The 15199-nt window shown below is 49.7% G+C and overlaps 1 protein-coding gene across 1 annotated transcript in view; it reads right to left on the bottom strand.

Annotated features, from left to right (window-relative positions):
• DISC1 (DISC1 scaffold protein) overlaps window positions 1-14231 on the bottom strand; it is a 295665-nt gene extending 281434 nt beyond the window's left edge. The window contains 3 exon segments of the mRNA XM_060096696.1: window positions 4068-4137; window positions 12768-13750; window positions 14204-14231. Coding sequence (XP_059952679.1) covers window positions 4068-4137; window positions 12768-13750; window positions 14204-14231 — 1081 coding nt within the window.
• Between the last annotated feature and the right edge of the window lie 968 nt (window positions 14232-15199).

Here is a 15199-nt window from a genome sequence, read left to right as displayed (position 1 = left end):
GACGAGAAGGCATTAAACTTCAGGAAGCCACGGGAGGACATTCAGAGTGGGGTCCCCATGAAAGAAAGGGGTGTTGGCTTGGATAATCTGCACACTCACCAAAGAGCCACTGTGGATAGAGAAATCTTGCTAAAGAAAGAATTCAGGAAAAAAAAAAGAAAATGATGGCAACTTAGACAAGAACCAGCCACTTTCTGTTTTTTTGTTTGTTTTTTTGCGGTACGCGGGCCTCTCACTGTTGTGGCCTCTCCCGTTGCAGAGCACAGGCTCCGGACGCGCAGGCTCAGCAGCCATAGCTCACGGGCCCAGCCACTCCGTGGCATGTGGGATCTTCCCGGACCGGGGCACGAACCCGTGTCCCCTGAATCGGCAGGCGGACTCTCAACCACTGCGCCACCAGGGAAGCCCGAGCCAGCCACTTTCTAGCACAGTTTCATGCTTGGCCTCTGCTGTGATCATTTTTCTCTCAATGCCTCACATTTTTATTGTGCTAGAATTTTGTCACAATGACTATTGGTTGAGACAAGGAGAGATAAGGGAAGTCAGTGCTGGCCATTCTTCACTCCGAGAAGGAAAGTCTAGACAAGCAGGAAGGCCAGCTCTGCGACGCGGCACAGTGATACGAGTCACTTAAGTGCGGCACTCACCTACGCACGACCTCGCCTCGTGCGCTTGGGAAGCGGACATGGTCACTGGGGGACACGGGAGGGCAGGGGGTGTGAGAGGCCACAGATCCACGCAGGAACAACTAGGATTCGTGGTCCATCACAGACTTAGAGAATGAACTTATGGTTACCAGCGGGGAAGGGTGGAGGGAAGGGATAGTTAGGGAGTTTGGGATTGACATGTACACACTGCTATATTTATTCAATAAAATGGATAACCAACAAGGACCTACTGTACAGCAGAGGGAACTCTGCTCAATGTTATGTGGCAGCCTGGATGGGAGGGCAGTTTGGGGGAGACTAGATACACGTTTGTGTATGGCTGAGTCACTTTGCTGTGCACCTGAGACTATCACAAGATTGTTAATCGGCTATACTCCAACATAAAATTAAAAGTTTAAAAAAAAAGATTAAAAAAATTTTTTAAAGGTGAAAGAAAGGAAGGGAGGGAGGGAAGGAGGGAAAGAGAGAAAGAAAATCATGGTCCACGCTCTCCTTTTCTCCCTCCCAGCACATCACAGACCCTGGTCGCTCCTCCCCCATCTCTGGACGGCAGTGTCTCCCACTGTGGGACTCTGAGGTCTCATCCTTGCCCCCCAGTGGACATGGGAAAAGCAGTAATGCGCTGAAACCGATGAGCATTTTGAGCCTCTAGGAGAAAGACCCTAAGCACATACCAAAGAGCAACATTCTTTTTCTCCCAAGCTCTCACAGCTTTATGCAAGAATATAAGGAAATATTCATCTTCCTTCCCTAGTGAGGGAGAGATGTAATTAGAGGCCTGAAAAGGTTTCCCCACAAGGCATCAGCGGGTAACTCTGCCAGCCCTTTAATGAGATAAAACATGGAACTTTCTATTCTGGGCTTATGGCTCCTTGCTCTGGAACACAAAGTCATTTTAATGAGTGAATCTAGAAAGAAAGAGAGAAAAGCAAAAAAAAACCCAAGGGGATAAGGTCACCCTCTAGATGCTACTGGCTAACCTCGTGGACCGGCAGACGCCGTCCCCAGAGACAGAGCACAGCTGCACAGCTGCTCCTAACAGAAGAAGGGAGCCCACACGAAGACTAAATGCTGAGTGGCAAGAAATTCTCAGCAACTCTGAAAATGTTTATTAGTAACCCTGCATAAACTAGAGGAGAAAGGAAATTGTATTCAAATCCTATCTCAACAAATCTCATGACAACAAGCTCTCCACCTCAACGCTGTCCAAACTTCCCTAATGCCATAGCAATCAGTTTATGGGAATTTATTGATCACCTACTATGTGCTAGTCCATGTCCATGCACTGGGCCCTGCAGCGATCCATTTCAGACAATAGCCAGTTTCAAATCTCTTTTCAAGGCAAGCAGACTTTGGGATGGTGGCTTATAGCAGTGGTGGCTCTTCCAGCTCTTGGCCCTTCTGTAAAATGCCCTTCCAGCATATCCTACTCACCCCTTAGGGCCTAGATACATTGCCACCTCCACCAGGAGGGACACAGCCCATGGACTGGACCCCACCTGCCGGACTCAGCTGGCCACTGTACCACAGGCCTGATTCTCCATGGAGGAAAGTCCTACACCAGCGTTTGCCCAAATGTCAACATGCACCCCAATCACCTGGAAGGCTTGGTTAAAGCACAGAGTGCTGGGCCTACCCCAAAACTTTTCCTTCGGTACACAGTGACATACAAACAAGGAAAAAAGATAGACAGAAACACTGGATACAGGTGCCTTTATCCTTTTAGCTTCCCTGTGAGGTGTGTCCCGTTCAACCTCGTCCCCTGAGGTGTTTCAGGGACATTTGGAGAAAAGACTAAAGAAGTGAGGCCTTCATTTAATGAAGCCCATCGAGAGAACCACGTCCAGAATGTCCGAGTTTTCCTTGATCAGAAAAAGAGGGCGTGGTTTTCCACCTGTGTCAGAAGCTTTGTGTGTTACAGAGAGAGCCGTGTTGTTAAAGGAACCAAGACTGAGCCCGTGGAAGAGAAAATAAACGTGTGCCACAGCTGGGAGCCTCAAAACCTAGGTGTAATTGTCTTCCGGAGACAGAAGCCCCCCGGGGCACCCTGGTTCAGGAACAGCTCATCTGCTCTTGGTCTACAGCTGGGCGGGGGGAACGGGCTACTTCCCCAAGCCTCGGACCTGCTTCCTCTCCCACACCCCTCATCCTCCACCGGGCCTCATTCTAAAATCGAAACGGCCTGTCAAAGAGAAGTGGCAGAGTTTACAGAGTTCCGCCTCCATCCCCAAATTCCTCTCCTTCCTCCCACCCCCCATCACTCTCTAAGCCCCACCCCAAAGGTGTATGAGGACTCCAGACAGCATCAGCTCTGGATGTCTCCTAGAATAGGATTTGCACCCTCCTTGTGGAAGTTGCTCACCCCATTCCTGTAGCGCCCCATTTCCTAATGGTCTGTGACGAATCCCCTGGGAAACCAGAATATGGGCCCATGAGGCTGAAGACCAAACCTCAAGGCTACCCAGCTTCCTGGGGATCCTTAGATCTACATTATTTCCAGACCAAACATCGGTGTGCTAAGCTTGTTTACCACCAGCAGTCTACCTCAAGTTCATGAGTGGCTGGGGGAAGCTGGAAGTCCTTTTAGGCCCTCTCTTTTCCCCTGACCCAGCAGAAATGGGGGTGAGATATTGCAGTCGGCACCTGCGTCCTTAAAATCCTTCCCAAGCCAACCATACCTGCGACCTTCCCTTGCACATACTCCACCCTGTGTCCACTCGGCTGCCATGACTGCCCTCGTCTGCTATGACCCAACTCCTATTTGGGTGCCTCATTCTGTTTTTTTGGGCTTCTGACCAACTCTTCTGTCTTCATGTTATGACTTCTCCTTTCCAGCTTGGCTACTTCAGGCCATCTACATGGGAATTTGGATACATTCGTGCCCACTGGCACAGCCTGGCATCATCTCTTGAGCTCATCCCATCTCCTACACCTGGTCCCCGAGAGCATGAAGTCAGAAAGCTCCATGAAGGCTCATACTCACAGGCATCCCAAGGTCAGATACTGTGTCCACCTTACTCTCCTATTCCTTCCACAGTGCCGAGCACACAGTAGGTGTTCAACAAACATTTTCCAATTCACGAATAACGTTTAGATATATCACACCTTAGGTAGATAGATGATGAGTTAATATAACTTATATTGTGCCAGTACTCAGTGTTTCTGGACAATCAATAAAGTTATACTTATGACCCAAAGGATTATTGCTCATCAAGGGCTTTGAAATCCACAAAATAACAGTGCTGTAAAATAGTCAACTGTTACTGAGTGGAGGTGATCAAAGGACCAGATTATGTGATTCATTTGGGGTGTGGAGGATAGGGGTAAGTAAGAAGGGAAAGAGAAATTGGACATTATGGGAAAAAGGAAGAAAAAAGCAATAAGCAAAGTAAAACTCACCCTTGTCATAATCATCTTCCTCAACTGCTTTTTCTTGAAGTTTCTGAAGGTTTAATCCTAAGGATTTTACCTATGTTGGTTTGAAGGGGAAAAAAGGAAAACCAAATTACAATCGCATTCACACAAACTTATTTTGCTAAAGCTAAGAACACTTAGAAACTATTTCAAAGCTGAACCACTTTATTCTCCTTTAAAAAAAGAACCACAAATGTACGTTTTTTCGATGCCAGATGCATTTGTTTCTCCAAAAAAAAGTTATACAGAGAAAAAGTGTAATTTGAGCATAAAATCCACGAAAAGAGTTAGAATGTTATTTTAAACAAAAACATCACGCTGTACCCTTACCTGTGTGAAAAATGCATAATAAAAAGGAATACAAATTTCCTGACCTGACCAAAGGGTTCCTGTTCAAAACACCACATTAAAATTATGGAAGTAAACACGCCAACGTTAGAAGAGAAACCAAGAGAAGAAAAGCATGAACTTCAACTTGACAGGCTGTCCTGAGGGCTAGACAAGAATGAAAAGAAAGACTTTACCAAAGACGTCCTACGGTTCACACCCCTTCCATTACAGAAAAGGGCGCTGTCTTGCTTAACACGCCTGTGGACTCAACGATCCCATCACTTGTCTGAGAATCACCAACGTGTTCATTTGTATTTATTTCTCTTCTCAACAGGAGGCCCCGGGATTTTCTGCAGGGAGATTTTTAGCCTATGGGTGAGTGGATGTAAGCTTGCTCCCTGAAAACCTGCTTCCTCCCATCCTTTGCCAGCTCACACCTACCTCTCCTTCCACACCTGGCTCAGGTATCACCCCTGCCAGTCCATGTTAAAAGTCCTTCCTGTCTCTGGCCATCATCACCTGTACTTGTACTTATTCACAAGATCCGAGCCATTTCACAAATATTGACTATAAGTGTCAGGCAGTGTTTGAGGGGTTGCAGATAACAGCACAAAATTCTTAGCCCTCTAGCCTTACAATTTCGTGTAGGAAGGCAAAAGGTAAACATAATAAGTAAGTTTTATGGAGCCTTAGAAATGGATTAGCATTATGAAAGAAGGAAAAAGTAGAACCACGTCAGGGGGGTCAGGAATGCTGGCAGACTATGGGGTTGCAATTGTCACTAAAATCTCATTGAGAAGGTGCCATCTGAGCAAAGATGCATATACGTGGTTTGGGAGTGACCCGTGAGGCTCTCCGGGAGAAACACGTTCCACGAGAGAGAAAGGCTGGCACAAAGGCTCCAGGCAGCAGTGCTCTGGGCTCAGCAAAGTAGAGCAGGAGGACACCGGGCCTGGAGAGGCTTGGTTAAAGGGGAAATTGTAGGAGATGAGGTCAGAGGGGTAATGAGGAATGTGGGACGAAGAAACATGACGTTTAAACATTTAAAAGTTCTGATTTCAGGGCTTCCCTGGTGGAGCAGTGGTTAAGAATCCGCCTGTCAATGCAGGGGACATGGGTTCGAGCCCTGGTCCAGGAAGATCCCACATGCCGCGGAGCAACTAAGCCCGTGCGCCACAACTACTGAGCCTGTGCTCTAGAGCCCGCGAGCCACAACTACTGAGCCCACGGGCCACAACTACTGAAGCCCACACGCCTAGAGCCCGTGCTCCGCAACAAGAGAAGCCACCGCAATGAGAAGCCCACGCAATGAGAAGCCCACGCACCGCAACCAAGAGTAGCCCCTGCTCGCTGCAACTAGAGAAAGTCCGTGCACAGCAACGAAGACCTAACGCAGCCTAAATAAATAAATAAATAGATAAATAAATAAATAAAAGTTCTGATTTCACTCTGAGGGGCATGGGAGCTGCTGGGGGGCTTTGAGCGAAAGAGTTCATGATGGGCTATATGTTTGAACGGTTTCCTCCTGACTGCCAAGGGCAAGGGCAGAAGTCGGGTGGCCAGGGAGGAGGCCCTGGATATAACCCAGGAAGGAGGTGACGGTGGCTTGGATTCTAGCGGGAGCGGTGAAGTCATGAGAAGTGATCCAATCGTGGATATGCTCAGAAGATAGCTGGTGGGAGACAGGCCCAACAGGATTCGCTAGGAGATCCCATGTGTGGGGTGAGAAAGAGCAGGATGCTGTCTGGTTTTGGGTCTGAGCCACTGAAGGATGGAATTACAAGAAGTTGTCTTAGTACTTATCACACCAGGTGACAGCTATTGTTGTGTTTTGTTGTGTTGTGGGGTTTTTTTAACATTTATTTATTTACTTGGCTGAGCCGGGTCTTGGTTGTGGCACGCGGGATCTTCGTGGCCGCGTGTGGGCTCTTTAGCATACGGGACCTTTTAGTTGTGTCTGTGCACTCCATCCGACCTTGAGCATCTGGAGGGCAAAAACTACTTTGCATCCATGTAGAAAATGGCAGCGGTCACCCTTACCTGGTTCTCTGCTGACCTGGGCTCCCGGAAGGATTACACTTCCTCCCCTCCCAGTTCCTGCTTAACGGGGTGTGAATGGAAGGGACCCAGGTGGCTCGTGCACTGCAGCAAGGAACCGCTCCTGTGGATCCCTCAGCCTTCTCCTCGTCTCAGGGACTGAGGGGCCTGTGCACTCAGGGGTGGAGCCAGAGCCCCCAGCCACCCTGCGGAACATGACGTGTAGGCAAGCAACACAGCTGTGTCACGTGAAGCCTCTCGTATTGCAATGCTGCCTGTTACTAACCTATTCCAACTAATACAGCCTCCAAAGCCAGGCACAAAGTATTGTACGATGAGTAGTAGGCAAACGCTTCCCGAAGGAATGAAAGAATGAGTAAATAAATATGTTTATCCTTGAGTTGGTCCATGGGACAGGTACCGATTGTGCCAGTCACTTAGTCCCATATATTAGGGATGGAGGACAGGTTCAATTGCCACGTAAAGTTATAGCATCACCACCACCACATCCAAATGATGGGGTTATTCAACCCTAGAGTTGACGCAGAAGAAATATAGGAAAGAAGGTCAAAGAAAGATTGACAACCAGTGCCCACCTCACCTAACCCCCTCACCCAGCTATCCCGGTAGGACCCTGAATTGATGCCCTGGGGTGCACGTGAATGTCCACCTTGGCTGGAAGCACAGCCACCGATGTGCGTGTCTTACCCAGAGACACAGCCCAGGTGAGGCAGGCACTTTCTCTCCATTTCTTCCAGCTCCACAACCTCAGGTGGGACCCAGCACGCAGGGCCCTCCCCACTTCCCTCCTCTGCACCCCAGTGAGCACTTCCTTTCATCGCGATTTTCTCAGCCCCACCCAACTCCTGGCAATGTCCCTGGGTGGCTATTCCTAAACAGTGTAAAATGTAGTCGATTCTCAGGCGTGGTCATTATGTTCTATAGAATCGCTGGGAATGCTCAGTTAGCAAATACTGAACCACAGTTTCCAGGGGAAATACTGGGTTAGGTCATAATATTTTGCCAACTGATCAACACATAACCTTGTTTCATGTGTGGTTCGGTTTAAAGATGCCGTATTTGATATTTATTTCCGCCTCATTAACATTGAGCTCACGGCCAACAGCACAACGACTCACACCTGAACGAGGCTCACCTAACACACGCATTTTCGCCACTAGACACATCGCAGCCTTCTTGAGCTCAGGAGCACCAGACAGCACTGCCAGCCCTGTGCTCGGGGGCCAGCTTACACAGTGAATCACCAACAAAAAGAAAACAAAACATGTGAAAAGCATGGCACTACAAATAAAAATTTAAAAAAAAACAACTGGGCTTCCCTGGTGGCGCAGTGGTTGAGAGTCCGCCTGCCGATGCAGGGGACGCGGGTTTGTGCCCCGGTCCGGGAAGATCCCACATGCCGCAGAGCGGCTGGGCCCGTGAGCCATGGCCGCTGAGCCTGCGCGTCCGGAGCCTGTGCTCCGCAACGGGAGAGGCCACAACAGTGAGAGGCCCGCGTACCGCAAAAAACAAAAACAAAAACAAAAACGGAATCACTTTGCTGCTCACCTGAAAGTAACACAACATTGTAAATCAACTAGACTCCAATAAAAACAAATAAATTAAAAAAAAAAAACTTTATACCAAATTTGAAAAAAAAAAAAAAGGCCACCAGAGAAAAGGGAACCCTCCTGCACTGTTGGTGGGAATGTAAACTGATACAGCCACTATGGAGAACAGTATGGAGGTTCCTTAAAAAACTAAAAATAGAACTACCATACGACCCAGCAATCCCACTACTGGGCATATACCCTGAGAAAACCATAATTCAAAAAGAGTCATGTACCACAATGTTCATTGCAGCTCTATTTACAATAGCCAGGACATGGAAGCAACCTAAATGTGCATCAACAGATGACTGGATAAAGAAGATGCGGTACATATATACAATGGAATATTACTCAGCCAAAAAAGGAAAGAAACTGAGTTATTTGTAGTGAAGTGGATGCACGTAGAGTATGTCATACAGTGTGAAGTAAGTCAGAAAGAGAAAAAACAAACACGGTATGCTAACGCATATATACGGAATCTTAAAAAGTGGTACTGATGAACCTAGTGGCAGGACAGGAATACAGACGCAGACATAGAGAACGGACTTGAGGACACAGGGAGGGGGAAGGGTAAGCTGGGACAAAGTGAGAGAGTGGCATGGACATATATACACTACCAAATGTAAAACAGATAGCTAGGGGGAAGCAGCCGCATAGCACAGGGAGATCAGCTCGATGTTCTGTGACCACCTAGAGGGGTGGGATAGGGAGGGTGGGAGGGAAGCTCAAGAGGGAGGAGATATGGGGATATATGTGTATATAGAGCTGATTCACTTTGCTGTATAGCAGAAACTAACACACCACTGTAATGCAATTGTACTCCAATAAAGATGTGGAAAAAAAAAAAAAGTCCACCAAAAGGACACTAGTTTACAGTCTGAGCTGAAACAAGACCTCAACTAGAAACTGCATGTCGGGTGGCTCAAAATTTTAGCCATTCTGTGCATGTCCACAAACGACCAGCAAAGTACTGTGAGCACTGACTTTGGTCTTCAATAAATCTGAGCAAGTAAGTGAATTCCCAAGTACAGAATCCGTGGATACGGAGGATGGACTGTATTTAAAAGGAGCTAAAACTCAAATTCCTGAGATTTGCATTTTTACTTAAGGAGAGGGGAAAGGGGGTGAAGGAAGTAGAATATAACATCTGAAAGGTGCCGGAACACTAGAATCCCAATCTTTCAAGGGACCTTTTGGAAGAGCCCAAACCTCTCCCCAGTCCTGTAGCCCAAATGAGCAATCTGGGGTCTCCACACAAACATGATGGAAAAAGCAAGGTCTCCCTAATCACACACAACTCCATGGTCAGGAACCTCTTTCTCCAACCTGAAGCAAAATCTGCCTTCCTATTAGTCCTACACCCTGGCCCGAGTCCCTTCTGTCACTCCCACCGCCCTGAATAAAGGTCATCCCTCTCCACACATCAGACATTCAAATCGCTGGCAGCAGCATCATGTTTCTCGCTGTCCAGGTGCTGGATTACCATAAACAAAGATACTTAAACAACAGATAAACTGTGTCCAGAGCCTACCATTCGAGACAAGATACGAGTTTAATGTGAACTGTGGGGAGACGACTGAATTCTTTTTTGAATTCAAATTCTCCTAATTTGAATTAGGAGAATTCAAATTTGAATTAATTTGAATTAATTCAAATTAGAATTCAAATGAGAATTCAAATTCTCCTAATCTGAGCTATTTCTCTAATGATGTAATGAGCAATCTTCTGGTTTCTTGCTAGGTACCAGAACCGGTCTGAAGCCCTGAGCATGGACGGGCACTTTAATCCTCACGACAGTCTAATGAGGTAGGGGCTGTGGTTACCTCCACCTTCTACAAGAGCGTCTTGAGGCACAGAACAGTGAAGCAAATGACCTCAGGTCACACAGCAAGGAAAGGAAAGCGCCGGGCTACCACCCAGGCAGTCCCACCAGCCTGCCAGGAGTGCAAGCCCACAGGTGACCCAGCAGTAACCAAGACCCCACAAAATAACTCTCCAGTGGGTTATGACCAATTATTCATTTTTAAAAGCTGCATGTGCGCAATCAAGGACAAAAGAAGAGCTATATCTAGGGTGGGTTTTCTTTCTTTTTACAACTAAAAAATCATGAAATCCAAAAGGTGAGTCAAGGTGGTTCTCCCTAGCCACAGACCCTGGAATTCCAGCTCCCGGGCCCCCCAGTGTCTCGGTGGTGCAGAGACTGGCCTGGTAAACCTGTGGCACAGCTGGGCCCCCAGAGAGCACATCTACTCAGGGTTTCACAGACTCCAATTTACCAAAACTCCTAGGTTCACAGGAGGACATGATCTACATCTGGGTAAGAAGAGTTAAGAGGAAGGGAAAAACTATTGGTGCCACCAAAACCCAGGGGGCCAGATCTTGTGAACTGACTGCAGCGGACCCATTGCCAAGCAAGTTTCTGTCTGTTTAGTTATTTGGGAGGTAGGGAGGCTAGTCTTTATAACCGCATTCTACTTTTGCTTGGCTTGGGTCAAAACATGGATATTTGAAACGGAGAAATGCAGATATGTTACCGAGATTTTTTTTTAAAGCTCTCAGAAATAAAGTGTTGGAAATTGGCATTTCGAGTCTGAAAAGCACAATGGTGCAAACCTCTACTGAGTGTCTGGATCCTTGTATGTGCAACTCTCAGCATCTCTCCTTATGTCTCAGACAGTCAATCCAAGAAATCTGTCAATTAGATACCTGTGTCCCATCTTAGCAAGATAAATTATTTCACTAAAACTAGAAGTTAATCAAGCACCAGGCAGTATGCGAGGCACCAGGCATCCAAAAATGTCTAAGCAAAGTGACCTGTAGCTAAGGAGCTCATGGTCAAGTGAGGAACTTGGACCCCAAACAAAGGATTATTAACGTGATGAGTGCTGTAATGGGGCACGTGCAAAGGGCTGTGGGAACGGAAGAGAATGGAGGGAATCATTTGGTCTCGGGCAGTAAGAGAGTTCTCACATGGAAGTGGCTTTGAAGTCACACCAAAAGGGATAAGGAGAGCTGGGCAGGTGGCACAGTGCAGGAAGGTCATTCCGGGCAGAGGCCAGAGGCACAGGAACAGGAAGCAGCCCCCGGTGGCTGAGCCGGCAGCAGTAAGGCATCTGGATAGCCAGGTAGCTGGAGCAGGTCGGGAAAGGTCTCGATTATCAGGATGAGGAATTTGGAGACCATCCGAGAGAAGCAACAAACCACCCGAGGCTTTAAGCCAAGGAATGACGCCATCCCAGCAGTGTTCCCAGAGATAACGCTGCTGGCCACGCAGAGGATGAACTGGGGAAGAGAGACACTGGAGGAAGGTAACTACATCAGGAACCTGCTGCAGGACCCAAGTGAAAGGTAAGGATTTGAACCAGGCAGGGGCCGTGGCCATGACCGCGAGAGCAGGTTAGCTGCAGGACTGACGGAGCTTGGAGACGGAGCAGAGGTGGGGAGCAAGGTGCAGGGAGGTGTCGAAGAGGCTGCAGCTCCTTTCAGGAACCGGATGGATTGTATTAACTCGAATCGACAATAACAGATCAACAGCAAGGCCCGTTAGAGCGGGTTTGGTGAGGAAGACAGTGGCGTCCGTTCGGAACACATCTGGCTCAAAGATTCCACGCATCACCTGGGAACAGAGACCCCATGCTGGCCTGGTTGCACTATCTCCCTGGGTGACAAATCAATGGCTGGACTGGGACAGGACAAACAGGGACGGGGCCAGAAACATCAGGCCACAGGTAAGGGATCAAGGGTAAATGAGATCAGTTGCTGGAAATGAACCTGAGCCTCACATTTTCAGGTACTCCTTCCAAATCCTGATAAGATGGGCTCTACTTCCCTGCTTACGTGTACATATGCCACACACACAGGTGTGCACACGTACACGTGCCCCCATACGCACACACATACACATGCACACATATACATGCACACACATACTCATGCACACACCCCAGAAGAAAAACAGTGTTTCAACAGGACGAGCCAATGGTTCACCACAAAGCGCCTCTGCCCGGGTTTCTCTGGGAACTCTTCGGCATAGAACACCCCTGCCTACTCCCAGGTGTACCCACCCCTCAGATAACTGGCTGGACAGCAACATCATGATGCTAGGACTGACATCTATACAGCCTGTCCCAGTTCCCAAAGCACTTACATTCCCACTTGAACCACAGAACAATCCCGTGTGGTGTTATCGGCTCTAAATAAGGAAACTGAGGGGCTGAGAGGTTTAGCGACCAGAAACAAAGTCTCCCGACTCTATGTCAGAAGTTCCCACGACTACAGTACAACATGAGTGCTGTAAACGCAGAAGCAGCTCTGGATCGCCGCCAGTTCAGAGCAACACTGTGTTTATATCCCTCAACCCTGTCCACACACCAGCCAGCTGCATCTCCCCTGCTCCCTGGCCCCAACCCCCTGTTTCAAAGCAAAGCTCAGCTGAGCTAACCCCGCGTCGCTCAGGCCAGAAACTGCAGAGGACCTGCAGCCCAACAGCAACAAACCTGAGCATCTAAGGGACAGAGAAAATGAGAACAGATTCGAATTCAAGCTGAAAGAGAAGAGACAGCAGTGAGGCAACATCTTTTTGCAGCCAGCCGGCAAAGGAGCTGCCAGCGGGGAGCTGGGCAAGCCCAGAAGTGCTATCTCCTGCCCTCCGTCCAGAACTAATCTGAGCCGTGACCACCACCAGCCCACAGGCTGGGGAGACACCCACCTCCAGCCGCCTCTGCTGGCCCTGCAGGCAGTGCAACAGTGCCAGTTCGCATTTGCTAAGCAGAGGGTCCCAACGGTGAGCGTCCCCCGAGCTGCCGCCCTCAAACCATGAGGGATCCGGGGCGCGGGAGGAGGTGGCATCCGTGTCCAACAAGGGAAGCGTCTCACACTCCAGCCTGGGGCCGCCCCCCGAGGTCTGGGCAGCATCTGCCAGGCCCTGAGGGGCCTTGAGAGCGAAGGGGGAGGAGAGGACCCGAGGGTGCTCGCAGGGTCCGTCCAAGCTGGCATCCTTGGCCTCCGTCTCCTCGGGGCTCCGACGCGGGTCCTCGGCCTCTCTGGATGGCGGGCAGCCTTCTGCTTCTCCCCGTTCCCCAGCAGAACACAGGGAGAGGCGAATGAAACTAAAGCTGGAGGTGAAGACATCCTGAGAGCCGGCAGGGGTGGAGAGGGCCTTGGGGCCACTTCCGAGGCCGCAGCTGGTGCCCCTCACATCCTCCGGGGACATACAGCCTTTGGTCCAGGCTGCTTCCTGGCGAGGGCTTTGGGCCTCATGACTGTCCATGGATGGCAGCTCCCCCGGACACCCGGCGTCCCCGGGGCCACACGGCCTGGGGAGCCTCTTGGGCAGGGTGGTGCCAGCCCTAGGCTGAGTCCCACAGAGCCCTGGGCTTCCTCTCACGGCCACCACAGCCAGGCCTCGGTGGCCCATGGAGGTCAGAGCCGAGGCTGCTGTGCTCCTGGGAACGGGGCTCCCGACCGAGGGACCTCGCCACTGGCCTCCAGGGTCAAGGCCACATGGCCCGGCCCTGGACTCAGCGCAGTGGGACTCCTCACCGTGCACCCCTCCCTGGGCCCGGAACAGGGCGCCCACTGGCGGGGAGAGGAACCCGATCCGGGCCCCAGCTGCGCTTCTCATGTAGCCCGGCCTCCGTGCCAGCCGCCTCCTCCGAAAAGACGCTGCCGGTGGTAAGCGATCTTCGCTGCCTGGGAAGAAAGAGAAAACAGCACCGTAAACACGCACATCTCCCTGGCTCAGCTGGAACTGCGTTTGGAGAACATCCCCGGGTTCAGAGGTCATCCCTCGGGGCATCTGTCAGAGATGCTGGCTCAGTGGTCCCCAGGCCAACCTGGTATGAAAACTCTGATTATCCTTGGGAAGCGTCCGCCTGGGACGTGCAGACTCGGCACAGCATCCCAGCTCCTCTGCTGAGCAGAACGGCTGGCACTGCTGTGACTTATGCCGACACGTCAGCGGGCACATTGGAGGCACAATGTCGGCAGCTCCTCTGAGCCTCCAGCATTCCTGCCTGGTGGTCTTTTAGGAGCATCAGCACTTTCACCCTGGAGTGGTCTGGAAGGCAAACGATCTGAAGCCGAATGCCAGCGCGCTCCCCCAAATGAGATCCAGTCACCTATCTGGCTTCTCTGAACACGTACGTGTGGTTTCATCATCTGAGTTACCCATGTCCCTTCACACCTGCGGACCGTGGAAAGCTGGCAGAGACACAATCTATGCCCATCTATTCATCTCACAGGGAATTACAGGAGGCCCTGCTTGCTGTGTTCTCCAAACCAGGGGCTGTTCCCTTCCCAGTTATGCGAGAGGGATAGAAACAACGAAAATCGCTGATACCTCTCAGAGGCATGATGCTACAGCAGTTGGAGAGCATAGGCTCTGGCACCTCATTGCCTGGTTCAAACCTGGTTGTGCCATTGCTGGCTGTGTGACCTTCCACAAGTTACTTAGCCTCTCTGTGCCTCAGTTTGCTTATCAGTAAAATGGAAATATGCACAGTACCTCTCTCCTAGGGTGGTTGTGAGCCTTAAACTAAATGAGTTACTACAGGCAGGCAGCTCAGAACAGGCACTCATAATAAGTGTGATTAAAGTGTTAGTTACTATTTCAACATTTTAAAGCACCCCATTACTCATGATGTGTCTTCATCCACATTTATTTCCTTTGCTCCCAACCAAAGTCATGTGAATCAAGCAGACCAGGAATTATAACTTTCCTTTTATAATTAAGGAAACTGAGGCTCAGAGAAATTAAACAGCTGCAAGTGACCGAGTGACCAGGGCCAAAGTCTCCTGACTCAGCCCACGCAGCGCTCTCACTTTGGGGCCCTGCCGCACCTCAAATGAGACTGGATAGGAAGGGTAAAAGCAGGAGCAGACAGCATGAAGCACAGCCGTACATACACACAGCCTGTGGCAAGAAGTGGAGTACAGCTCCCCGCCGGGTCCACGCATCTCTCCCCACCTCCCAGAACACAGATGTTCCCAGCATCCTCGTCATGGTAAACAAACAGCACTGAGCATCTAGGGTACCACTGTGTTATGATCATGCCCTGCATTTAAGTTGCTCGATAAATGGTGAATGAATGAATGGATGGATGGATATATGGAGGGAAGGTAGAATAGATGGATGGATGG

This window comes from Mesoplodon densirostris, chromosome 1, assembly GCF_025265405.1.
Source record: "Mesoplodon densirostris isolate mMesDen1 chromosome 1, mMesDen1 primary haplotype, whole genome shotgun sequence".
Lineage (NCBI taxonomy): Eukaryota > Metazoa > Chordata > Mammalia > Artiodactyla > Ziphiidae > Mesoplodon > Mesoplodon densirostris.
The sequence above is the reverse complement of the archived record's forward strand: the minus strand, read 5'-3'. Positions and strand labels throughout refer to the sequence as shown.